Below are 25610 nucleotides of genomic sequence, written 5' to 3'. Positions count from 1 at the left end.
AAGTGAGAGCCGGTGAGAGCGTCGCCTGGCGTCGGCGGCACAATAAGTACACTCAGATCGCCGACGTCATTGTTACTAGCGTATCGTCACTCAGGATGGTATGGTCGGAATGTATCACACTTGTTACGTAGCACTAGTGTCGATGTCGCAGCGTGATCAATCTTCTGTTGAGCTTTCGTACGCTGTTTGCCCTCGAAATAAAATTACATTACTTCCACGCGACGGACGCCATTCAAATTTGGCCAAGGAAACCTATGCATACCGAGCAATCGAATGAAGGGCACATCTCCACTTTGAAATTTGATGTCAGTGCTCCTTTAAGCTCTACTTCCGTAGAAATATGTCAACTTTGAGTAATGAAGAGAGGTTAAGGAGAACATTTTGACAAAACGATTTGTCTTCGCCAAAACTTTTTCTGAGCAGTCTGTCTTGACAATTCAAGCATGCCAACTATGTCGAGGGTATGAAAAGCCTGCTGACACTGTACGTTAGCGCAGTTCAAGGCATGAAGCACGCAGAAATATAGCTGCGCGTCAATACTACGACATTTTTGTTTTCGGGTGTCATGTTGGTGATCGGTGTTGGTGCCGTTAGCCAGGTCGGGTTGTTCCTGTCGCGGACACATGCGGTCGTCTTCTTCAGCACCAAAACCTGTGGTTAAACTTGCTGTACCACTCTCGAGGTGTATATGCGCCGTCACTGACAGGAAAGTATCCGCGGCTTCGCGTAGAAATAAAGAAAACAGAAAAGGTTGTGTTGACATGCGATTCGATTCACCAAACCCACGTGAAGTGCATCGAAGATCGCAAGTCGTGCCATCGAACCAAAAGGTATCGGAAACTAATTAAAAGGCGATCACCCCGGCTCAGGTTACCTGAAAATATCATCAGCTGCGATTTTTTTTTCCCTCGGGGCACGTTCTGCTGCAGTAGCAGAAAAGAGAAAACGCGGTTTCCTTGTAACTACTGCTACCACTGTCGACTGTTGACGAGTGCTTCCTTTCGCACAACTTTTCACACATTTCCATCTTCGGAAAAACTTATTTACCCACGTCGCTCGCAGTGCTCGTCTAGTTGTCTTAAGCGTGACGCCAGACGAATTCCAGAGCCGCGGCTTATCTCTTGATGAGCACTAATCTTGACGCACAAGCAGGCCTCGTTCCTAATTGCCTATCGCATGCCCTTAAGCTTGTTTCAGAACAAAGGGCTGTTGTGGGACAGTACATAATAAAATTATTTTACAATATTTCTATGTAATACGTATTAGACGAATAGCTCAACCGCAGGCTTGTGACCCCTTGTACTTCGGCGACACCTGCTATCGACAGGGAATGGATCCCGTTCATTAAACAAAAAGTGCTGCGCCGGTTGGACGATATTATGGAGAGAAATGGTGGAGTGAATAACTATCTCATTCATGTGAACTTCCTTCAGGTTGGAGGCCTCGTCGCACGCTTGTGTTTTGCAGCTGGGGCGCTGAAGAGTTTGGTCTGATCGGTTCCCAGGAATGGGTCGAGGTAAGACACTGTGCACTGAAGTTATACTCGCTAACCTCGAAGTACGCAAGACATCGCATAGTGACTCCTGGTAGAGTACAGTTGGGTTCAGAATGTCTAAATAACGTAATGACAAGTGCTCTTCTGATGAGAGAATTATAAGTTTACAGCCTTGTTCGCAGTTTTTGACATTGTGTACTTCTCACTACTGTATTATATGAACGAAAAAAAAAAAGTCACGGGTATCTCTACGATGTGACCATACGCGTTATTATTCCTAAAGCACTTGTTCTTAAGAAACAGTAGTTTTGTAAACCTTCGCCCCTCGCGTTATGTCAGTATTGCCAAGTCTTTGTGAACACAAATAAAGCTGTGAACGGCAATCGTCACACGTAGCTGAGCCTCAAAGAGTGAATACTAGCAAATGCGCTTTCAGATTGAATGGCGGGATGGCTTGAAGTTTGTGCAATAACTTATAGCACAGCCTCAGAGGTCACTTGGCGATGCGCGCGCCTCTCGGCTGGTGAGGCTGAGCATATACAGTTATGAGTAACCTGAATCACTAACGGATCAACAGCAGCCTGAAAATCGATAACTGAAGCAAGAGGCGAATTTCCACATGACGCTTTGTCTTCGACGAAGAAAATCTGGTTGTTTAACTGCTCCTTGTTGAAGCAATTGTCAACAATTTCGTGTGATCGCTGTCGTATTTACGTGTCAATAATTCTTTGACGAACGACATATTAAGCATCAGTTCTGAGGAAGTTACCACAATCTGTATAGCCTTATCTCAAAAAGTTTTGTGCTGCTGAGTTTCACATACGAGTCCCACTTCTACGCAGCAACATCGCATGCAACTGGACCACCAGGCCGTTGCATACCTAAACGTGGACATCGCCGTTCAGGGAAACGGTACCCTGGAAATGTCCGCAAGTCCCTTGCTGGCCCACTTGATCTGGGAATCAACAAAGAAGGTACAGCAAACGCATTCTATTTGATGTGGTTGCGCGAGGAGCCCCATGTGCTATAGCGATGTTCAAGACTCATTTTACGAATAAAACCTACCTAATGGCAAGCTAACGGCAACTAAATGGGTGAACGAAACGTGTTTAGTACAGAAACTGGATGGCTCCTCGTCCTACTCGGGAGTGGTGGTTAAAGAAGGGCTGGGACCAATAAACTTAGGGGCAGACACTGAAGCTAGTGACCAGGTTAAACAATACAGGTGTACTTCTACAGGCAAGATATTTTAAACTTCCCAACATTTTTGAAAGACAATAAAGGGTGTTCGTTACTCATCAAATTGGCTACAGGATCCCGTTTTTTGAAAACATGTAGCTACAGTTATTCTTCTTTCTTCCTTTTTTTATGTGGTTCCCTCGTGTATTTTGCTCATTGTATTACTACTGCTATTATCATGCTAGTAATCTAATTTTCTTTGTGAAATGCGGAACCAGTGAAGTTGATTTTACGGTTTCTGTTTGAGCTCCCAACAACTGTATGTTTTTGTGTATCGCTCTAAAATGAACTTAGGCAGGAGCCCAGCTGTTGCTATGCGAAATCAATCATACAACAATGCCAGGTAGATTAGTTGAAGCGCCGTATTTCCACATTTCTGTTTTTCTCATTCATTCTTGTTTTACATAAAATTGAAGCACTGTGATCAGTGATATCGTCACCCATATCTCCGTGGCCTCGTGAGGAACTATATATGCGTGATGATGCAGTCGCAGAAGCGGGGAGGTTGTCACGAGTGAGCACGTGCATAGCAGTGTACCTTGGAACAGTAGAAAGTTGAGCAACAGTTGGTAGGGGTTCACCGTTCAGGATAGTAAGCCGACCAAACAAGGACACAAGAGAAGGGAACCAGGCGGCGTTTGTGTTGTCTGGGTGTCTCCTCTCGAGTCCTTGTTTGCAGGTATTATTTGCTTTTACAGCGAGTTTGTTCGTTTTGTTTCGTACAGTGTCGGGTTTGTTTATCGCGCAGCTTCCGAACCCTGACAAGGACGAAGTTGCCCGCGGTAGGACGTCGGTGTTCGACACCTGGCTCGCCAACTCACCATCGTTCAATAATCCCGACACCGAGCCAAGGTATACGCTAAAAATAGCCTGCACTGTGAAGTCATACCGTCATTTATTCTTCTCGCTTTCTGCGTAAACACTCCTCGTTTTAGAGCTCTGAACTATAAACATATAGGCAAGACGTCTTTGCATTTACTGCACTGAGCCTGCTCTGCAGAATGTTAGAAATTCAACGCCCGCCTTATGGTAGCTGCCGTTTATATTATTGAGGAAGCGTTACAACGACCTTCAGCATTTATATTTCGGTAATCTTTCAGAACCGCGGGTTGTCAACGGTCAGCACTAAGGAGAAAGTAGTGCTAAAGAGAGCATTAGTGAATCATGGTTCTACAATCTTAGGAAAGCAACTCTTACGCTGACATGAGGCTTTAGAAATCATGGGATACGCGAAAATGATACAACTGCGGTGACACAGCTTTCAAGTGTGCGCCCCTGATTGCCGTGGAGTCACAGATTTTGGCGACTTCGGCTCAGGTGTAGGAAGATGGACTGCGTGGTAATATCAGTGAGCCAAATACTGTGATTTGTAAATTTCAAGAACACTTACTGGACCACATCTATAGCACTGAATACGAGAACGCTTCAAGTATGGTAAAGTACCTTGAAATCTGTGACCATCGCGAGGATACGCTGATGGTGCAATATCAGCAGCAACATCAACAAAAAAAGCAAAAACAGACATTGGGGCTTCGTTTTTTTTTTTTAATCGTAGTCAAACTGTCGCCGTTAAATAAATAATAACGGAGTTTTCTAAGTGTGCGTTATGCATCCAAAATTATTTAATTTTCCACTTTTGTGCCACTTATTATGCAGCCGTCTATAGGCAAAAAAAATTATAAATATACCTTCTTACCATCAAGGATTCGTGTAGTTCTGGGCGCCTATTCACAAAAACGTCTAACGATAAATATTTTCCGAAGAAGATATTTCAGCCAATCACGACACCGCACATATCATTAGCGAATGCGGCTGACCAGTGGGAGAATGCGCTTACGAAAGAAAAGTTTTGTGAATTCGGTCTTTTTTTAATTATTACTCTTATATCGATTTCACTGCGCAACCAACCGAGAGAAATTCATAGATGTGCGAAATTTGATGGAATGATACCATCACGTGATTTGGCAGCCACGATTCTACAAAGCCGGACACTCACTGTGCAATCCACTGCCCAGGTTCCTGGACCTTGCATCGGACAGCGACTACGCACCATTCTACCATGAACTTGGCATTCCTAGCGTCGACATTCGCTACGCTTGCCGTAATCAGGTAAGTCAGGAGCATTTAACATCAATGAGACCGCCGGTACGTCAAGGTTTAATACTGTGCATTGATATGTGGTACTCGTTGTTTGTTGGACTCAACACTCAGTATACTCATTTCACAAATGTTTATTGCGCTATAAAAGTTGTATAAACACAGGTGAGATACCTCGCACATGTTGGCCGACGGTTTCAATAGGTGGACCTGTCCTTGTAAAAGGTGCCTCGTCTTCCTTGTCTGGTTAACTTCAAGGGGTCAGTGGTTCACGTGATCCGGTGTCGCTGCCGGCATCCGTCATCTTCAAATGAAGACTTTAAAAAGAGATAACAGTATTGTTGAATATGTTGTTTTGACGGTTATGTTATGTCTTGACTGTTACGCTAAGTTGTATATTCTATGTACTGCGATTTAATTGTGATTAGAAATTTGGACCCTATGTACTTTATGTTTATGGACCCTATGTACTCCAAGAGCTAAGGAGTAGCCGGCGCTTTGTTTGTGCGCCAACGTCTCCTTACATCATGTCAATAAAAAAACAGTATTGCCATTTCGCGCATGCGAATATAATGATGAGGAAGATGGCGTTTGAATGAATAAATGAATAAGCTTTAATTAAGGTTAGTCCGGCGGTTTTCTTCGGGTGGGGCGAGGGAAAGAAAGATTAACCCCTGTGCCGTCCCACCCTCCGTCAATAATGATGGATGCATATATTCCTTATGTCGGCGGGGGCGATGAGATCGGCTGTGTTTCCAGGGTAGGCGATGATCTAGTCGTAGGAGTCAGCGGAGTTGAAGGTGCGGTGAACGGTCGGCGGGCAGCTTCAGCGTCCGGCCGTGCATCAGCACAAGTATGGTGTCGTGGCACATCATCACAGCCTGGCGAAGAAAGAGCTTGACGCACTTCTTCCCGGGCATCATAATATTTATAAAAAAAAATTGTAAGTGACTTGCGGCAACAACGCTTTAGTATATTGGAGACAGCTGTCCGCATTTCTGCTTAACCCTTTCAGACGCCAGCTATGAAGAACTGTCTGTAAATGCGTCATATTCAGACAATATCTAGAGGCGCTCGATATTCTATTTTAGCAAAAATAGTGTCATAATACGTTGAGTTATGTGTGTCATAGTAATTAATCCTAATTCAATTATAATGAAATATCTACTTAACATGAAGTTATTCACGATCTGTTTTTGCCTAAATAGAATGAAATCTCTGACTAGAAATGCAGTGTGAATTCGTTTTCGGTTATGTTGATATTGAGCAAAGAAAAATCATACTATTGTCGTGGCTCGCGGGAATGGCCAAGTTGTACTCGTCGAACATGGTAGTGCCTTCAGCAAAGTGACTATATTCAACAGTACACTGCAAGATGAAGTCAAATAGGACACATTTATTAAGCAGGATTCAAAATTTTCTCATTTTGTTTTATTTGTAACACTGTGTACAAGGACGTTATTATTGTAAACATTCCTGGCTGTCTTGTATCAGTTTTATTTTTGTCATTTGTTCTATGATGCCCCCCCCTTCCCCACCCACCCGCGCCCTTACTCAATTCTCTCCATGGGGCTTGTAAGGTATCTTAAATTAATAAATGAATATACGCTCGGTACGAGATGTGGTCACTGTTCGTTGTTCCATGAGGTCAACTCTTCCTTAAGCCGCTCACTCTCTCTAGTAATAAATTGTAACTTGTGCCTAATATTGCCTATTTTTTATTTCAGAGCTTCGACTCCTGCCTTCCTCTTTATCACACAATCTACGAGAACGAAATGGCTTACAAGATGGTCGACAAAGAGTTCTTGGTGAGTACAAATAGCAGAAATCTTAAAGCGCAGGTAGATGTACACAGAAAAAAGCACGTGATATAATCACCAGTACAAACGTTATCTCTATTGTGGATAACACGAAGCACAGTAAGAGCATAGCCAGAACTTTCTTTTCGGGAGGGGAGGGAGGAGGAGCCGTTGAAGCCCAACCACCACTTCCCCTGAATATGCCAGTGAAGCACAGATACATTTTTCCGGCCACATTCGAGACCATGATGGGCTGTCGTTTTCCGATAGTCATGCCTCACGTAACTTGGTTCGTTAGCAGTGATGCTAAACAGCCGATGATGTAACCTCCGACTGCCGAGCGCTTCAAGGCATGACAGATTCAAGGTCGACATTTGCAGCGCCCCTTCTCTTTTACTAAGCAAGGCAAGGTTCAGGGGAAGATGGAGGCTTGAAGAGACGGAAAGTTCTTGAACAGGGGTTGTCGCTGGAGCCGACGTTTCGACAAGTGGTCTTCTTGTATTCTTCAAGACAGAACACAAGACCACTTGTCGGAACGTTGGCTCCAGCGACACTCCCTGCTCGCGAATGTTTCCTCGCTTCTATTTTGCCGGCAAAAGGAAATGTCAGATGAGTGGTACATTGCCACCGTGTCCTCATTTCCTCAATGAGTCGCTTCATTGTCTGTAGAGGTTGTAGGAGTTACGCACTTCCATGCAGGTTTTACCTACCACAAAGTTCATCATAACGTGTTTTTTAGCAGCGGAGCTGTTTAAGCTTTCCGTCGCGCCGGGTAGTGAGAACAGAAATTATCATCACCATGAGCCGGCAGGCGCTCTATTCGTCCTCTTCATCTTCTGCTTCGCTCCCACAACACGTGCGCCGATTTGTCCAGCACGGGATGCAACTCTGATGGGCGAGACGACGGGTAGAGAGAGAGAGAAAGAAAGAGGGAAAAAGAAAGCAACAAGTAAAAAGAGTGAAATAGAGAGAAAGAAATAAAAAGAATGAAATAGAGAGAAAGAAAGAGGGAAAGAGAGAAAGAAATAGACAAACAGAGAAAGAGGCAGAAAGACAAAACGCAAAATTAGAGGTAGAAAAAGTAGAGAGCAAGACAGAACGAAACAGAAAGACAGAGAAAGGGAAGAAATAGAAAGAAATAATCTAATAATGAGAAAGATAAGCAAATATGTACAAAGAGAAAGTAATATAAACAGAGACAAAAAATAGAAGAAACAGACAAAAAGAGAGAAAGTGAAACAAAGAAAAGAATAAGTTACAGTGAGGAGGAGGGAAAAAGGGGAGAGGGTGGAGCATAGCATATACGCGTAAAGTGTAGTATAGCAAGGAGTGGAAGAGGGGAGTGGGGGTGAGGAGGAGGTAAAGGAGAAGGGGAACGCCACCAGTTCCGCTGATGCCTCAGTCTTCGCACCACGGGTGGGTAGCTGCCCCATTTTTCGTGTATGTATTTTTTTTTCAGGCGTATGCGGAATGTATATACAGAAAAATACCACATTCAACGTGCTTTTACTTGCTTTTCCTGGGGAGAAGTTTACCTGCACCGACTTACATCTTAATATAGGCTGCGAAAAAAGTAGAGCAGCAATTATACAATAGAACAATCCGCGTACTTTACCCAGAACACCCAAGATAATTGGTCGAGCTATCATCAAAGAACATATCTACTTTCTGGTTATGGAAAAGCCTGCGCTAGTAATTCATTCGTAGGAGTCATTTCCTGTTGATATAAATCACGAAGCCGATACCGAAGCTTTGAAGCAAATAGGCCATACACCGTTTCCAAACACCCAAAGTTTGTCACTATGGTGTCCACGCTCTATGATGCCATAATTACTAAAGCACCTTGCGGTGGAATGTGCCATTCTACATGGCGCCACTCCAGCTGCCTCTTCCTCTCTTGAGACAAACGGTCCTGTCCCGACAATTTCGAGTTCATTACCGCACACTAACCGAGGCTGGGTAGGAGACTGCTCACAAGAATAAATTGAGGGTACCTTCATAAATGCAGAAGTGCTTAGGAGACTCTTCCATTTAGCAAGTCGCATGGTCCCTTACGCATCTGCCTAAGACGACTCGAAGACAAAAGCCACCTTCTTCTCTCAGTCGATTGTATTGGTCCCTCCCCCCCCCCCCCTCCACAGCTTTCTGCACCCAAGATGGCTTTTCACTGTCTCCAGGATCAGAGTCATTGCAAGCCTTATGCACCTCACGTTGTTTTGTATATATTGCCTCCGGGATCAGCCCACCTTTGACCGAGAGACGACGCCGTGTAATGCCGTCATCATGTGGCGTCATAGCACAGTCATGATGACGTCATTATGGCGCCATATTATGCGCCGTCATCGTGACGACACGATGACGTCACAAATTTTGGTGAAGTCATCACATGACAATTTTTTGCAACGCTCGTGTTGGCTCCAACGGTCACTTTTCGTGTTTGATGAGGCGTCTAACGGCTTTCGCCTTAATAACAGTCTTCGTTTTCGTATGTCCACGGATGGTCAGTTCCTCCGAGCTGTAACACAGTTGCTGGCCTCAGCAGCGCACCAGCTGGCGGTGCCGGCACTACTGCCCCACACGGTGCGGCCGTACGCGGCGGCACTAAACGAAAGCCTGGCCGAGCTGCGGGTTCTCTACGCCACGCACATCGAGGACCAACGAATCGACGTGGGTACGTGTGGCATCCGAAGCACAGTACTGCTTATAAATTATTTTAAAGATAAGAAAGGGTACATAGCATGTCTCTTCTAATCTCTAGGAACATTTTGAAGGAAGAAAAAGAAGATATAGAAGAATAAGGAAGGAAGGAACAGGAGAGAGAGAGGAAAGGCAGGGATGTTAGCCAGTCTAGAAAAACTGGTATGGTACCCTACACTGAGGGAAGGGACAGGGGAGTTTTAAAGATAGAGGTAGAGAGACAGAGACAGATAAATTTCACGTGGTGTCCTTTCTCAAACGAAGAATGGAGATGCCCAACCTCGAAAACCAGTTGTTCTTATTGTCCGTGCCGCAGGGCTCATAGAAAAGGTTGTATACTATAAGCCAACATTTACTCCTTGATGCTTCATTCGTTTTGAAGTGCACGCCTGTGTACCGCGAATTGAACAAAAAGAGAACTAAAGAATGCGTTAATGTGCCAGCTGGGAAAGAAATATGGAGGCGCTACTATTCATTTTCATTTGCTCCAACCACGTGCAACATTTCGAATTTTGGGCACGTTATCAGTAAAGCATGGAAAACAACGTAATACGATCGACAACACTGGCGTAACTGTTTATACAACCACGCAACGACTGCTTTTCTGTCGGAAGTGCTGCCTTAATAAGGTATTTTATAGGTGGTACATCTTTTTCTGCCTTCATTGTTGTTGACTTGCCCTATCATGTGTAGTGTTTAACTTTCCTTGTTATATTTGCACTTGGGCTATTACTTTTTTTTTTCAAATTTTACCGAAAGTATCGGCGACAAACTTGAAGGAAAAAATTTGCAGTGGCTTAGCTCAGCTATGCCAGGATATACGTAGCGTTAGCAAAAGTTCAGCTGATTATTCTTAGCTTTCCAGATTGTCTAGGATTATTAGCCTTCTTCTGTTCATTCTTCGTACGCTGAACCGCTAATTGCCAGGCAACTACTTCGGGATCCGATGAGATTAGCTTCTCGGCTCTTCTGCGCCGTTGAGCAGCATTTGCTCTCTCCTTCTTTATGGCGTTACCAACCTGCAAACGCCAGTCATAGGCGCTATCAAGCTGCTCCAACGCAGTGTCAGTCGGCGACTGCACAGCGAAGGCGAATAGCTGCGCGCGCGCCGGTGCCAGTGTGTCTGTCATGGTTATGACGTCACTCCTCTCGAATGCGCAGACCAGCAGCGGCGAGTCGCGCGCGGCGGTGGCGGAGTCTGCGCGCGCGCCGGCGCCAGTGTGTCTGGCGCGGCTACAACGCCACTTCTCCTGAACGCGCAGACCAGCAGCGGCGAGTCGCGCGTGGCGGTGGGGGAGAGCGCGTGAGATACCGGCTCCGGTGAGCCAGCTGTGTGACATCACTGATCCTCGCGCATGCGCAGCACGGCTCATGAGGATCCACGCGAAATCGGCGCCGGCTAGGCAAGTGTAGCTAACGCTACAAAAGTGAAGCTCCGATGAAGGTAGCTAACTTAGAGCACATACTCTACACGGAGTTCTCAAGGGTTTATGCCTTGCTAAGCAGAACGCATTCCCTGTGCCACATATTCGTGGTCAGAGCCACCGTCACCCGTGCACCGTCAATATTTGGCCTCGCGAGTGCTGCAGCAATGCTTTATGTAAAACTTTTTCTGAACAGTCAAGATTATCACGGGTGTGTGTGCATATATCCGCAGTTACGTTCCCCCCTTTTAAGGACAGGCCCTACATAAATCGTGATTTAGGAGCTTGTGTGTCTCCTCGGAAAATGCACCGCAATCGTTCAGAGAGGATAGTATGTATGATTGTTTTTTTTTAATTTTCGTATTCTGATTCACTTCATGCCGCAGGGCCACTAGTTTCGGCTGTGGAGAGCTTCTCGAAAGCAGCAGACGCTGTCGAGCAGGAGAGACACAACAGCAAAACTTTCAGGTAAGGCATCAGAATCTCTGCTGTAACTATATCCTGAGTGCGCCTTTAATGTTCACAGCCGTGCATGGGGCAGAGAATATCGGGTATCTTTAGTATCTTTACTGTGTAGTTAGCGATGCATTTCTGTTCCGATACTCTTATTGTAATCGCCGGAAAGTTGATAATGCGAACCGGTAGATGCGGCGTTGCAAATTCGTACAGAAATATTCGAGGACGATCGTTTGTTCAAGTGATTAACTGACCACTTTTTAACGTCGTCGCGCTTTCATAAAGGAATGATGTTCTTAATTAGGCGTGCTGTAGTGAGAATATAAAGGTAGCGCTTGCCGCATTGTTGTATAATTCCGCAGAGAAAAAGGCCGTGTATGAAATTAGCATTGCTGGCAATTTTTATGAAAAGTGATTCTTCATGGGTGTATTGCCTCCAGCAGCACAAGCGCCGCTATTGAATTTCATTGTCACCCTCCTCTCTCACAGCCACCACAGATGGAATGGATGACTGTAAAATAAAAGCGCTGTCATTGCAAGAACTTCTTGCATGCAAAATCGTAGAACTTTATTTTATAGCACACGCAGGTGGATTGCGCTCCGTGTGCATCCTCTAACCACTTTTGTCCCAGCAACCCTGAGGCCGACATTGTGCTTATGTTTACAGGACCCGCTTACGTTCGTGAATCAAAAACATTTCATATTGTCTGTGCTAGACGTATATACTTTCTCGTGGAATATGTCATGTTGCAAGCTGCACGTGCACGTGACCATGTTTCATCTTTTCATTCCTTAGAAACCTGAACAATAAGCTGATGCTTCTAGAACGAGCCTTCATCGACAGCCCGGGCATCCTTGCAGGGAACATGTACAGGTGAGAGGTCGCACCCGCTATGTCTGTTCTTTTTCAGTGTTCGGCTTATTACGTTTAGTGCAGCACATTAAGCGTTACTGTTTTAGACCCTGTCACACATAAAATCTGGCGTCCAGCTGAAAAATCGGTACACACTCACACTTGTGACACTTCTGTCGGCTCATGAGAAACCCTCGGTTTGAACTCGCGACTGACACCCTCGCCTTTAAGGGGTAAGATCGAATTGATGAGAAGCAACGAAGTAATCTTGATTTTTTGTTCAGTAAATATAATTATAGCAGGTCTGACGTTCCGCGCCCATAGAGGTTCTCCCTAGCCCACGACGTTAGAGAACAGAGAGCAGCCCACCACATACAACGAGATCTCACAGCACTTCCATCTAGGCAGGAGGGTCTACCCAGAAAATTACACAGAGGCCAGGCAATGACACTTTCTCTTACAGACGGGTTCGTACCCAAATTTAGATTTATTTCACAAAGTTTATCCGGATGCTTACACTAGCAGCTCGTGCCCCTGTTGCGGGGAGGTAGCTAACTTATATATATAGAGCACATGCTCTGGCGATGCCCGTCGTTACTGGGCAGCGATCGAGCCAACCAAGCCAAGTTGTACCCTGCCATCAGAAACTTCAACAACGGGGATGAGCTTTGGGCCTTCCAGAGCATAGAGTTTCCTATAAATACACTAGAGGGAACTCTGGCGCTAGTGTCTATGAAAGCTGCAATGTATGGCGCTTCAGCCAGCATGGGAATGATGGGTAGTTCATGGATTTGTCTAAACTTCGTTCTTTCGGCTCCGTTTGTATCCGCGTCGCCTGCAGCCGCTTTGTCGCAAGACGAGGTGCAGCAAACGTTCAGCAGTTCCACTTCAACACCTGACCTTTTTAGGGTCGCCAATTCAAATCTGGTCACGAAGTTCACAACGATCCATTCTTTTACTCGAAACAAATCCAAAACACAACAATAAACAAAGCCACAAGTGCGCTCGAAACCCGCAGGCACGAAGACTAGGCACATCCGTGTACTACCCATCATTCCCATGGTGGCTGAACGATCGCAGCGCCAGAGTTCCCTCTAGTTAAATTTGGGAAATTCTATGGTCCAGAGAGCGCACGATACGGCGGTCAGGCTTAGCCTGCCCGTCCCAACGTGGGAGGAGACCACTGCGCGCTAGTCGACTGTCGGGACTATATTATAATAAAGTTTGACCAACCAACCAACCGAAAGAGATGAAAGCTACATGAATATGCTGCATTCCTGTCGAACACTGTTGTCAGATATTATCACGCACAACGGGTGGTCGGTATTAACGCACAGTTTTCAGCTGTCGCTTGTCTCATCACAGAGGTCCTAGTCCCGGGTTTTGTACAGTAAACGCTTCTATAACCTTAAGCAGGTGTTATTTGGGGGACGAACCAGTGCTTTATATACTGCAAGAAAATTTTTAGTATCTTAAAAGCTAATTCAGAATTCAAGAGTTGAAGCCTTCACAAAAAGTTCGGTACGAATGAGCGCCTGGTCATTGTATAAGGGTCATTCCATGCCAACTGTCCCAGCCTTGGCGCTCGACCATCTGCGATTTGAATGAAAAAAATCGAGGACTATTCTATCCAAATCCAGAAGCCTTCCACCAAAATATTTTTGGCAAAAAAAATTTTTCAGTGCCGCAAACCCGATGTGAAGTTTTTCGGAAAGCTCGAAACTATGGCTCAGAAAATGCGTTTTCAAAAAATCTCTTCTTCATATATTAGACTAGCACAAATTTTTCCCTACATAACGATCGTAGGCTTCTCACTTAAAGTAAGTTTCACGAACGTTTAGGCTTTCGTGGGTTTTTCGTGCGGCCTTAAATATTGACAATATGACCCATATTGGGGATTTTCTCATAGAAAGGCGACATTCAGTGAAATGTAATATTTTGATTTAACTGATTGCCAGGACGTTTTACTGTAACCCAAAAATAGTTTGAGACGTATATGGCGTGAAATGGTGTGTAGAGCTGGCGACAGAGTTGCAAGAAAGTTCATTTTCGCACATGTTTAGTCGTAAATTTAACATTGAGGTGCTCCTAGTAAAATTGTGCTAAATAGCGCATTTACTAGCAACATTAGTTGTCTACTGACTGTGAAAGTTATTCCAAATTACTTTTTGTTTTAAGGAAGAAAAAAATTTTGGAAGTTGTGTTCTGCCGATGTCTATTTTCGCTCGTGTTTTCTCTTCGCAGAAACGCGTCCAGCGGTTAGTACAACCTACATGGGCGCGAGGTTCGCCACGGAACACCTAGACAACATAATAATCTCTGCACGTGCTAATTTGAATGCTTTACTAGCGAGTATTGGCCTGAGTAAAAGAGAAATACGAACTCTGCTAGAGTGAATTTAACCACATGCAGCTGTCCATTGAAGGTCGGCATAGTGAGCTTACGCAACAGCGGGAAGTGACACCGATGCGTGCAACGCTCCCTTGCCTGCGCACAGACATAAAAGTGGGAAGAACACTACGATTAAGGAAAAATTCAGTTGCTGTAATATGAAACGCATGTTGTACTTTTGCAGCAATTCACGGTTCCTGGTCAAACATCATCACTTATATACATAGGAGTGCGCATAGGGGGGGGGGGGCAGGGGGGCGGCCGTCACCCCCCCCTAATCACCTAAGAGGACGGGCGCAAATTCTGCCCCATACATTCACCCCCTTGTCACCTAAGAGGGAGGGGGGGCGCAAAATCTGCCTCGTACATTCACTTAGTAGGGGGTGAGCGCTGCGATGAACCTTCGCCCCCCCCCCCCCCCCTCCCTGATGGGGAACCCTGCGCACCCCTATGCTTATATAGGATTGTTTTCGTCACTAGTGCAACTGATCTGCTTTGTTAAAGCAACTAATCTGTTCCATTTGCCACTTTTAAACCTTTGCGCAGGCAACGGGTTGTTGCACGCATCGGTGTCACTTCCCCGCTGTTGCGTAAGCTCACTAGGCCGACCTTCAATGGACAGCTGCATGTGGTTAAATTCACTCTAGCGGAGTTCATATTTCTCTTTTACTCAGGCCAATACTCGCTAGTAAAGCATTCAAATAAGCACGGGCAGAGATTATTATGTTGTCTAGCTGTTCCGTGGCGAACCTCGCGCCCATGTAGGTTGTACTAACCGCTGGACGCGTTTCTGCGAAGAGAAAACGCGAGCGAAAATAGACATCGGCAGAACACAACTTCCAAATTTTTTTTCTTCCTTAAAACAAAAAGTAATTTGATAAAACTTTCACAGTCAGTAGACAACTAATGTTGCTAGTAAATGCGCTATTTAGCATAATTTTACTAGGAGCACCTCAATGTTAAATTTACGACTAAACATGTGTGAAAATGAACTTTCTTGCAACTCTGTCGCCAGCTCTACACACCATTTCACGCCATATACGTCTCAAACTATTTTTGGGCTACAGTAAAACGTCCTGGCAATCAGTTGAATCAAAATATTACATTTCACTGAATGCCGCCTTTCTATGAGAAAATCCCCAACATGGGTCATATTGTCAATATTTAAGGCCGCACGAAAAACCCACGAAAGCCTAAACGTTCGTGAAACTTACTTTAAGTGAGAAGCCTACGATCGCTATGTAGGGAAAAGTTTGTGCTAGCCTAATATATGAAGAAGAGATTTTTTGAAAACGCATTTTTTGAGCCATAGTTTCGAGCTTTCCGAAAAATATCACATAGGGTTTGCGGCACTGAAAATTTTTTTTTTGCCAAAAATATTTTGGTGGAAGGCTTCTGGCTTTGTATAGATAGTCCTCGATATTTTTCATTCAAATCGCAGATGGTCGAGCGCCAAGGCTGGGACAGTTGGCGTGGAATGACCCATAAGCCACAAGGCGCCGACGGTCGTTTCAGTGATTGCAGAAAAACATGCACCTGTTTTTATGCTTCACAATGGCTTATTCTTTGGAAGCGGAATATATACTTTACTGGGTATATAGGACGCTTCCCCATGCTCCAAGTTTTCATCCGAACTAGCAAAACCTAGCAATGAACTAAAAATTACCATATAGTAGTGCCCACTAAAACGCCTATCTCTCGATGTTTTACAGAATAGCTGTTCTGTTGTGCCAGAGCTCTGAATAATCATACGATATCTTTCTTTGATTTTTTATATGCTGAGAAAACGACGGGTACATTCCTCAATTTAAATGACATTTCACCAAACTGAATGCAATGCAATAACTTTCAAGCACATATAGAAGTTTCTGCTTAAAGCATAATTTTGATGTCGCCATTTCCAGGCCTATGTTAAATGGGGTTTAGCTATCCACTCGGCCACCACGCATACATCCTCTGACTGCGAGTTATTTATATACACCATTTACCGTTGGGGGTGCGCACAGCTCGGAGGTGCTTCAGCGTGGCAGAGGCTTGCCTATCACCCGCGAGATGGCGCAAAGGGCCCACGGGCGCGCTTTCAAATTAACGGCATCGCCCGCCATGTTTCGTCGCGCCGCGTGCACGGATAATAGGAGCTGGAGAGAGTCCGCACTTTGGCTTTCCTTGCTGCACCGTTTAAGTGTACACCGAGAAGCGAGGCCAGGATAACGATTGAGAAGGCGATACGAACACGGTCCAAATGCGCTATCGCGTTCTACTCTTGAAGGCGAAGCGCAAACGTCCTCCAAGTTTTTCATGACGCTACATACGACCTGAAAGCTCGAACATTTCCACAGCGGAGAAACCGGCGTAGTTTCATGTCTGAAGTTCCCTCGGATGTGATAGTTTACACAATTACAGGAACGGCAGTGCGATACACTACCTGACCATGTCGCCTGTCTACAAAACTTACGCGAAATGTTACACAGCCCTCACTTTATCACTACGCCATCCTTATGCACACCTCTGTTCTGTCTTTCAGTAACCACACGTGGGGGAGCTACTCAAGCAAGCACGTCGTATTTGGAGTCAGCTTCGATGACGCCAACGTCGGCTCGCGGTTCACAGCCCTGAAGCGAGCCCTGGTCGACGCATCGCCACTCGCAACGCCGCTGATGGCCTCGTTGACTTACCGCATCAGGGCGGCTGCAGACGTCCTCAAGGACTCGCTTTGATGACACCTCGACGACAGACTCACGTCGCACACAGCATGTTGCATGCCTTGCATTAATTGTGGGCTGCCCAGAGAGACTTTAGAATCGGCGCCCTTACACGAATTGCAGCCGTGGTGGTTAGGCCTATGCCGGCAAACAACGCCACCGTAAGATTCTGTTTGGGTGAGGGTGCAGCGCGAAGATTAAGCAATTGCGTTGACAATACAAGCACTTACACCACACTTGTTCTTGTCTCTCGTGCTTAATTAAAGGTAACCTCGCTATAACGAAATGGCATCTGGATCATTAGTTCGGTATATCCAAGATTCGTTGTAACAGTAGATATAAAAAATCTGCTACAACAATTCGACAGTCTGTCTAGTGCAAAGATGCTAAATACAAAAACGCATGCACTGTACAGAACGAAGTTTTTTTTTTACAGTGTCCATGCACGAGAGGGCTTTTTCTACATCAGCGGTTTCTTTAGCAGTTTCTTTCAAATCAAGTGTAACCCAACCAAAGTTCGTATTTAGCTCGCTATAACCGATAATTCGCTATATCAGTGTTCGCTATAACGAGGGTTGGCTGTACAACAGCGCGAGCTCTTGAATGGAGCAGAAAACAATAAACACAGACATAGCTAAGCAACAAGATTTACTGGAAATACTTGATGCACGCAAAAAATATAAAACTGTTGCTGATCGAAACAAAGAAAGCCTGTCCTTTCTAAGCCCTTGTTTATACTTCGCGTTGCACCCTCACTATGACAAATGACTAGCCCAAACAACTTCTTTGCTAAGTCGCACTTGGGACGAGATGTACAGAATCCCCCCAACTTCATCACGCATTTTTCGTCCTCATGCTATGTTTTGGCACGAAGACATGTCGATGGTGCCTTGAGGTGACCCCTGTCGCGTACATGAAATATCACGACAGTCGGATGTTGACGGATTCGTTTCATTTCATTCATTGTACGAGTCTCGCGAGCCCAGAAAAAAAATTATGAGCATTCACTTGCTGCCGATCAACTTCTTAGCACAGAAATGCACGGTTTACTTAAATGCACGTCATAGGTGCGTGGAGAGTGTACTTATTAAAAAAAAAGAGTTCAAAAGAAGTAGGTTTCAAAAGAAGGTGATGTGAGATGGGGCACAAAATCGTGTTCTGTGTCTGTCGTTACAGCTTAAACATTTTTCTTCAGGAATTTTGGGACTCACGCGCCATGCACACTTCTGTAACCATACCCAGGTATGAGGCAGGAAGGTATGCTGAAAGTCGGTAGACACATTGAGTACACTTCTGGCGCGAGAAGCATATCGCCGTCAGGCTACCGAGTCGAATTTTTGTCCTCTTGATACTTCGAGAAAGCGTGGGCCATTGAAATGGGTTTGTCCCTGTGAAATAACTGACCACACTCATGTTTGAAGCAGTTTGGTGATGCTGTGCTGTTACAGTCTGTTTTACTGTACCAGAACACCAAGATGTACGGGCCAGAACTGGACGGCGAAGTGACGATGAATGCGCTATTTACCAACTTTTTTTAGCTGCTGGAAAAGACGCTCAGGTTTCCTTCTTGTCCTCAGTTTGTACTATATCTAGTTAACCTGCAGTCATAATTCAAACAGCACGCCAGAAACTGGTGCGCCATGTGCACTTGCAGCAAATGATCTGCTGCCTTGCAACCGACTGGTTATTGTGCTGTAATATTGCGAAAGTTAGATATCGCTATAAGCACCGGTTCCACGTGTTCAACGACTGTATATACTGATAGAAATGTTCCTTTGCCCACGTTCGCTTCAAAAATTTAGGTCGGCTAAATGGTTGGCAGTAATATAAAGCCACCTACGCTATCGCCTGCCTAGTTCTGGAACACCAGTGGGCCAACGGAATCAATACCCATGTACCGACTAATAATTTTGCTTGTGCAAGATGACACAAAGACACCCAGGTATTTTAAAAACGACACCTCGTCTGCTGAAGTCTATATAGCCATTTACCGTTTGTCCGTTTCTTGCACTTTGTGGCCATGTTAATTTCAGCAAATCCGAACAAGCCCAAAATCGCATCCTATTTGTCTACACTCTTTCAAACTACAGTACAGAAAAGGCGCAAGTCTTCTCTTTTGATCAACTTCTCAAAATTCCAGAAATCTTGTCACCGTAACTAAGCGCCTTTCTTGTAAAGGAAGTGCGTCTGACTTGTGTGTGTTTTTGGATCTCGTTTTTTTTTGTGCTTCAAATAGACTGAGACGTTGTGTGCTTTTGATATTCCCGAAACGTCAGCCAGCCTTTTGTTTACCATGTACAGTTTCTATTTAGGCTGTACGTTTATCTCGATGTCTGTACGTCTTATCGCTGTCACGTTTTTTTTTTCTTCTATATTTTCTTGTTTAGGAACTGATGCAAAGTGAAATAAAATGTGTGACGCTGTTAATGGCGTTCATCACGTACCCATGAAAAGTTATTTACATCACGGGGTGCGTGATTTTAAAAACATCGCGTACTTTATCAGGCATTTGTGTGGTTCCATTTTTAGTGCAATACGCTTATAGATTCATGATGATGAAGCGCTAAGAGAAACGGAGATTTATGAAGAACACAGGACACGGCGCTACTAGCAACTGAGTTTATTTTGAAAACAACGCCCTCATATATGTAAAATGTACGTCATCACTAAAGCCGAAAATTTTAACACGTGATCATAAAAGAAAGAAACAGGCAAGAGATAAAAACCGCGCATGCACCCCTACCAAGGCAACGAATGCACTTCATTTTACCTTCTCTCTAAAAAAGCAACTTCACAATCCGAGAGCAATATGGATGGCTGGCTAACGCAACCATTGCCACTACTCCTGATATGATAAGCCTCAACGATCTCTCTGACAGTTCGATCGGCGTGCTTGTCAACAACAGTGGTTTTTTTTCGGTCAGGGTTGCACGTACACGCTTTACAATTGCATTACAGCGCACGTGTTAAAAAGTTTTGCTTTATTGATGACGTACATTATATATATATATATATATATATATATATATATATATATATATATATATATATATATATATATATATATATATATATATATATATATATATATATATATATATATGAGGGCGTTGTTTTCAAAATAACCTCAGTTGCTAGAAGCGCCGTGTCCTGTGTACTTCATAAGTCTCCGTTTCTTTTAGCGCTTCACCATCATGAACGTATACCAACACTCCCAACTGGCAGTTATTCTAAACGCTTATAGAACGAAGGCGAACGGCGTCCATCCGTGGTCACGCTGTTCCAAGCGAAACAGCCGCCGAGCTTCGCCGCTAGGCCGAGAAAGGGCGCCACCATCCCATCATTGGAAAGTTTCTGAGGGTTTCGCCGCTAGGGGCATTACCACGCAGCAGCCAATCAGTTACATAAACATGCAGGGTGCAGAAAAAAGGCAAAGTTGTTAGAGATTGAGGAGCAATTAAACAAAGAACAGATAGGCGTTTATGTGGTTGCAGAAACACACCGTGGAGACATGGAAGAGCCACCACATATTGACAGTTATGCTTGGGAAGGGTGCAACAGTATCATATCAAAAAGAAAAGGGGGTAGGGGTAGGAATGCTAATTCACCGCAGAGCCAAATGGGTTAGAGTGAAACAGACGTGTTCGGAGCACCTCTGGCTGGATTTTGGGCTCAGTAGGTGGAAAGAAAACGTGGCTAGGGATAGCCTACTTGTGGACGGGGAATAACTGCAGAGAAAGCAATCGGGAGTTAGTGGATTGCATGAGTGCGGATATTAAGGAATTTGGTAATGGGGCCGAAATCATCCTTCTAGGGGATATGCATGCCCGCATACATTACCTTGACGGATATTCAGACACCAATGGGAAGCTAATACTAGATCTCTGCGAGCTAGATCTCGAGATAGTTAATACGAGGCCTAATGTGACGGCCAGATCACGTGGGAAGTCGAAAACAAGCAGTCAAGTATTGATTATTGTCTCATGACTGAAGGAATTTTCACAAACTGAGAGAAGTGAGAATAGACGAGGAAGGGATTAAAAGCTTGGGTAGGGGTCATAAACGGATAACATTACAAATGGGATATGAAACTGGAAATCAAAGCATGGAATCAACGTCTGGCACCTCGTATTTAAATGACAAACAAAGAATAAATGTAGCCGCAAGAGTGGAGGAAGAAGTAGGCAAAATACCAGGCAAGGACTGGAAGTACAGTGAGCTGTTAGATCTAATGACGAAAGAGATATGGAGAGAGAGAGATGAAAACTATTTGCTGGAAAGGAAAGTGGAAGCCAAAAAGTTGGTGGAACAAGGGAATCCGGGAAGTGATCGAGAAGCGACGTGAAGCATCACGGGAGCATAGACAGGTAAGAAAAAAGAAGCGGCCGCAGGACGAAGTCAACAAAATATGGGGAATATATTTAGAGAAGAAATCCACTGAACACAAGTTAGTCGAGGCAAAAATTAAAAGTGAGAGTGAACGCTTGGTGACAGAGATTCACGAAAAAAAGGAGGCCGCGCCTGGGATATTTTGGAGCCACATAAAGGCGCTAGGTAGGAAGTCTGTCACAACGCAACAACATATTCTCGATGAAGGAGGAAATCAATTGGAAGGGTACGAAGCGCTAGGTTACATTCGAAAGGTAACAGCCGATTCGTTTAAAAAGAGCGTCCAGGGGATTTCCCCGGTGAGTAAAAGTGTGGCGGAGAGAGCAACCGAGGAAGAGCTAGTGCTGGAGAATTTCAATTGGAAAAAGGCTGAAGGAAAAATTCCAAAGCGCACTGCCGCGGGTTTAGATGGGATTCCCGTTAGCCTCATTAACGAACTAGGAAATAGCACTAAAGAAGCACTGCTGAAAGCTGTAGAAAAATGCTTAAAGGACAGGCAAATACCGAATAGTTGGCGAAAAGGTAGAATGAACTTAATCTATAAAGGCAAGGGAGAAAAGGATAACATTCGCTCGTATAGACCACTAACCATTACATCGGTACTATACAGGTTGGCGATGCAAGCAGTAAAAATGAAAATAGAAAAGTGGGCAGAACTTAACGATATTTTGGAAGAACTTTACCATGGATTTCGAGTCGACAGGCGGTTAGACGATAACCTGTTTGTTCTCACTCAGTGTATAGAAATATCTACAATAGAAAATAGGCCCTTATACGTAGCCTATCTAGATATCACCGGGGCGTATGACAACGTTAATCAGGAAATTTTGTGGGATATATTGAAAGAAGTGGGCATAGGGGGCGACTGTATACAGCTTTTGAGAGAAATATACCGAGAAAATACAGTTTGTATATAATGGGAAGGAATAAGTAGCAAGGACAGCGTTGAAATTAGCAAGGGGCTGAGACAGGGATGTCCTTTTTCCCTGCTGTTATTCATGCTGTACATGTTGAGGATGGAAAAAGCGCTAGGACAGTCGAGATGATGTACAGCGGCTGGCGGATATATGAGAAAGGAAGGGGAAGCTCTAGGACTAGGATTTAGTGTAACAAAATGTGGATTGGTGGTATTCAATGATCCTTGTGATCAGGCGGTGTCAATACAGGGCCAAGAAATACCGAGGGTGAGCGAATACAAGTACCTCGGAGTGTGGATAAATGAGGGTGACAGGTACATGGAGGTACAGGAAAAAGCCTCGGCAGCAAAAGGAAAGAGGAATGCTACAATAATAAAGCACACAACGTTGTGGGGATACAATAGGTACGAGGTGCTTCGAGGTCTGTGGAAAGGTGTAATGGTTCCGGGGCTTACTTTTGGGAACTCAGTGGTGTGCATGAGGGCAGAGGTGCAATCGGGAATGGATATAAATCAAAGGACTGTGGGACGCCTCGCGTTGGGTGCTCACGGGAAGACGACAAATGAGGCTGTAAAGGGCGATATGGGATGGGCAGGTTTTGAGGCGAGGGAAGATCAGAGCAAAATAGGGTTCGATGAAAGGCTAAGAAATATGAAGGACAGTAGATGTGCAGAGAAGGTATTCCGTTATTTGTATAGGAAGAGTGTGGACCCTCAGTGGAGAAAAAGAACTAGGAGGCTCACTAGTAAATATACGGCTAGCTCGTAGTATAAGCAATATGTCAACAAAGAGCGCTAAGCGAAAAGTCAGAGAGGTCGAGGGAATTTACTGGACGGCAGCTTAGGAGAAAAAAAACGGCTCTTTGTAACTACCGAAAGGGCAAAAATGAAATTTTACAATAATTCAAGGGGAAGCGCTTTACTGTTTGAAGCGAGATCGGGTTGCCCTAGAACGGGTAGCTATAAAGCGAGATTCAGTAAAGAAGAAGAACAATGCACGTGCTGCGGGGAAGATAAGGAAACGGCGGAGCATGTTCTGACTGAATGTGGAGATGTCCACCCAGGTGTACGTTTGGGCACGAGCCTTCGTGAAGCCTTGGGTTTTAGAGACGACAATGGAAAGCTGAACACACCCGCGATTGAAATAAGTAAGAGACGGTTAGAGTATTAGTGGCAGAAAATTAGAGAGAACGGACAAAAATAAATATTTGAAGAAAAATGGACATTCTGCCGTAAGAGGCAGATACCTGGCCTGAGAATTTACGTTTTTTTTTCCTGTAGCAAGATAGATTTAATTGAAGTAGAGACATTAGGCCAGCATTACAAAAGAAAGGGAAAGAGGAAAAAGATTTTTTTTGTCGAGCCTGGTGGCACACTTGTCACCGCCCCGTTATAACGGGACGCTCATAGCATCCATCCATCCATTCATCCAATGGGAAGGCGCTGGCTGGTGGAGGGTTTTTCCTGCCATGGACGCCGCTGAGGAGAGCAAATCACGCCGTCAGGGCTAAGCGAGCAAATATAAGCACAAGAGAAACACAGCGACAGGGCTTGCATTGCACTTCCCCAGCATTCACTTAGAGTGGAGCTGCCGAAAACATTTAGTTACTGGTTCTCTAAGCTTGACTTCCTTTCACCTACATACGAGGGCGGTCCGATAAGTACTTAGCCTTCAAAAGAAAAACGAAAATTTTGGAATGGTGTCGATTTAATTCTCAACATCGTCCCCTTTCAACTCTATACACTTGACCCAGCGATCCTCCAACTTCTTGATCCCGTCAAAAAAAATACGTTTTCTCCTGAGCTGCAAAGCAGGCTTCTGTGGCGGCGATAACTTCACATTCGACTCAAATTTTTGTCCGGCGAGTGACTTTTTCAAGTTGGGAAAGAAGACGAGATCACTCGGGGCGTAATCTGGAGAATACGCTGGAGGTGGCATCACTTCGTAGCCCAGTTCGACCAACTTGGCCGTGGCGATGGCGCAGGTGTGAGCTGGCGCGTTGTCATGGTGGAAGAGCACCTTTTTTTTCACCAAATGTGGCCGTTTTTTTCGCAATTCGGCATCGAATCGGTCCAGAAATTCGGCGTGGTAAGGTCCTGTCACCGTTTTACCCTTCTCAAGGTAGTCGACGAAGATCACACCTTGAGAATCCCAGAAAATGGCGGGCATCACCTTTCCGGCCGATGCGACAGTCTTCACCTTCTTCGGAGCAGCTTCTCCGGGTGCAGTCCACTGTATCGACTGTTCTTTTGTCTCTGGCGGTACCAGTGGAGCCATGTTTCGTCGACGGTCACAAAACGACGCAGGAACCCGTTTGGATTACGCTTAAACAGCTTCAAACACTGCTCTGAAGTGGTCTCACGGACGCGCTTGTTGTCCGGAGTGAGCAAACGCGGCACCCATTGCGCCGACCGCTTTCTCATGCCCAAAATTTCATGCAGGATATAATCCACGCGGTCTTTTGAGATGCCTACTGTCTCAGCTACCTCGCGCATCTTCAGCCGGCGGTCTGCCAATACGAGGTCGTGGATTTTTGCCACGTTATCGGGCGTGGTAGCCGTTTGCGAGGCCCCTGGGCGAGGCTCATCAAAAACCGACGTGCGACCACGTTGAAACTCGTTGAACCAATTTTTGACGGTTGCCATCGAAGGAGAAGACTCACCGTAGACGGCACCCAGTCGCCCTTTGATTTTGCTGCGCGATTTCTCTTCCAAAAACAAGAATCGAATCACCGACCCATATTGCTCTTTTTCTATTTTTAACGGACACACGAAAATCACCTGCTTCCTCAAGCGGCCAAAACAAAACCGCGAGCCCGATTCGACTGGACCTTTGCATGTGTCCCTCTAAGAGAGCGTACTCAACCTCGGTATATGTCTCGTGCGATAACGTGGCGCTCTCGCGGTGAGGCTAAGTACTTATCGGAACGCCCTCGTATCTTACCTCGCGATTCTTAACTCATCTCACCCAGAAGATACCAAGCGCGTGCTTCCATACCGTAAAGAGTGAAACTTCCAGTCGCCGGAGCAGTTGTCCCATATGATGCCATATCACTGCCAAAACTTGTATGAAAGGAAAAGGTTCTGCGTGGCGTTTCATTAGTGTCTCTATTTCGCTAGTGTCAGTGGTTGGCCTATGTTATGGGGGAGCC

At 45.0% G+C, this 25610-nt stretch overlaps 1 protein-coding gene across 1 annotated transcript in view; it reads left to right on the top strand.

Annotated features, from left to right (window-relative positions):
- Positions 1-19580, top strand: part of LOC119373768 (N-acetylated-alpha-linked acidic dipeptidase 2) — a 45340-nt gene extending 25760 nt beyond the window's left edge. The window contains exons 11-19 of the mRNA XM_037643829.2: positions 1434-1516; positions 2338-2469; positions 3483-3586; positions 4750-4843; positions 6559-6639; positions 9136-9301; positions 11138-11219; positions 12004-12081; positions 16976-19580. Of these exons, the coding sequence (XP_037499757.1) occupies positions 1434-1516; positions 2338-2469; positions 3483-3586; positions 4750-4843; positions 6559-6639; positions 9136-9301; positions 11138-11219; positions 12004-12081; positions 16976-17168 (1013 nt within the window). The 3' untranslated portion in view covers positions 17169-19580. The remainder of the gene's footprint in view (positions 1-1433; positions 1517-2337; positions 2470-3482; positions 3587-4749; positions 4844-6558; positions 6640-9135; positions 9302-11137; positions 11220-12003; positions 12082-16975) is intronic.
- The last annotated feature ends 6030 nt before the right edge of the window (positions 19581-25610 follow it).

Source organism: Rhipicephalus sanguineus, chromosome 11 (assembly GCF_013339695.2).
Source record: "Rhipicephalus sanguineus isolate Rsan-2018 chromosome 11, BIME_Rsan_1.4, whole genome shotgun sequence".
In the NCBI taxonomy this organism is placed as follows: domain Eukaryota; kingdom Metazoa; phylum Arthropoda; class Arachnida; order Ixodida; family Ixodidae; genus Rhipicephalus; species Rhipicephalus sanguineus.
This window is presented reverse-complemented; position numbering and strand designations above follow the sequence as displayed.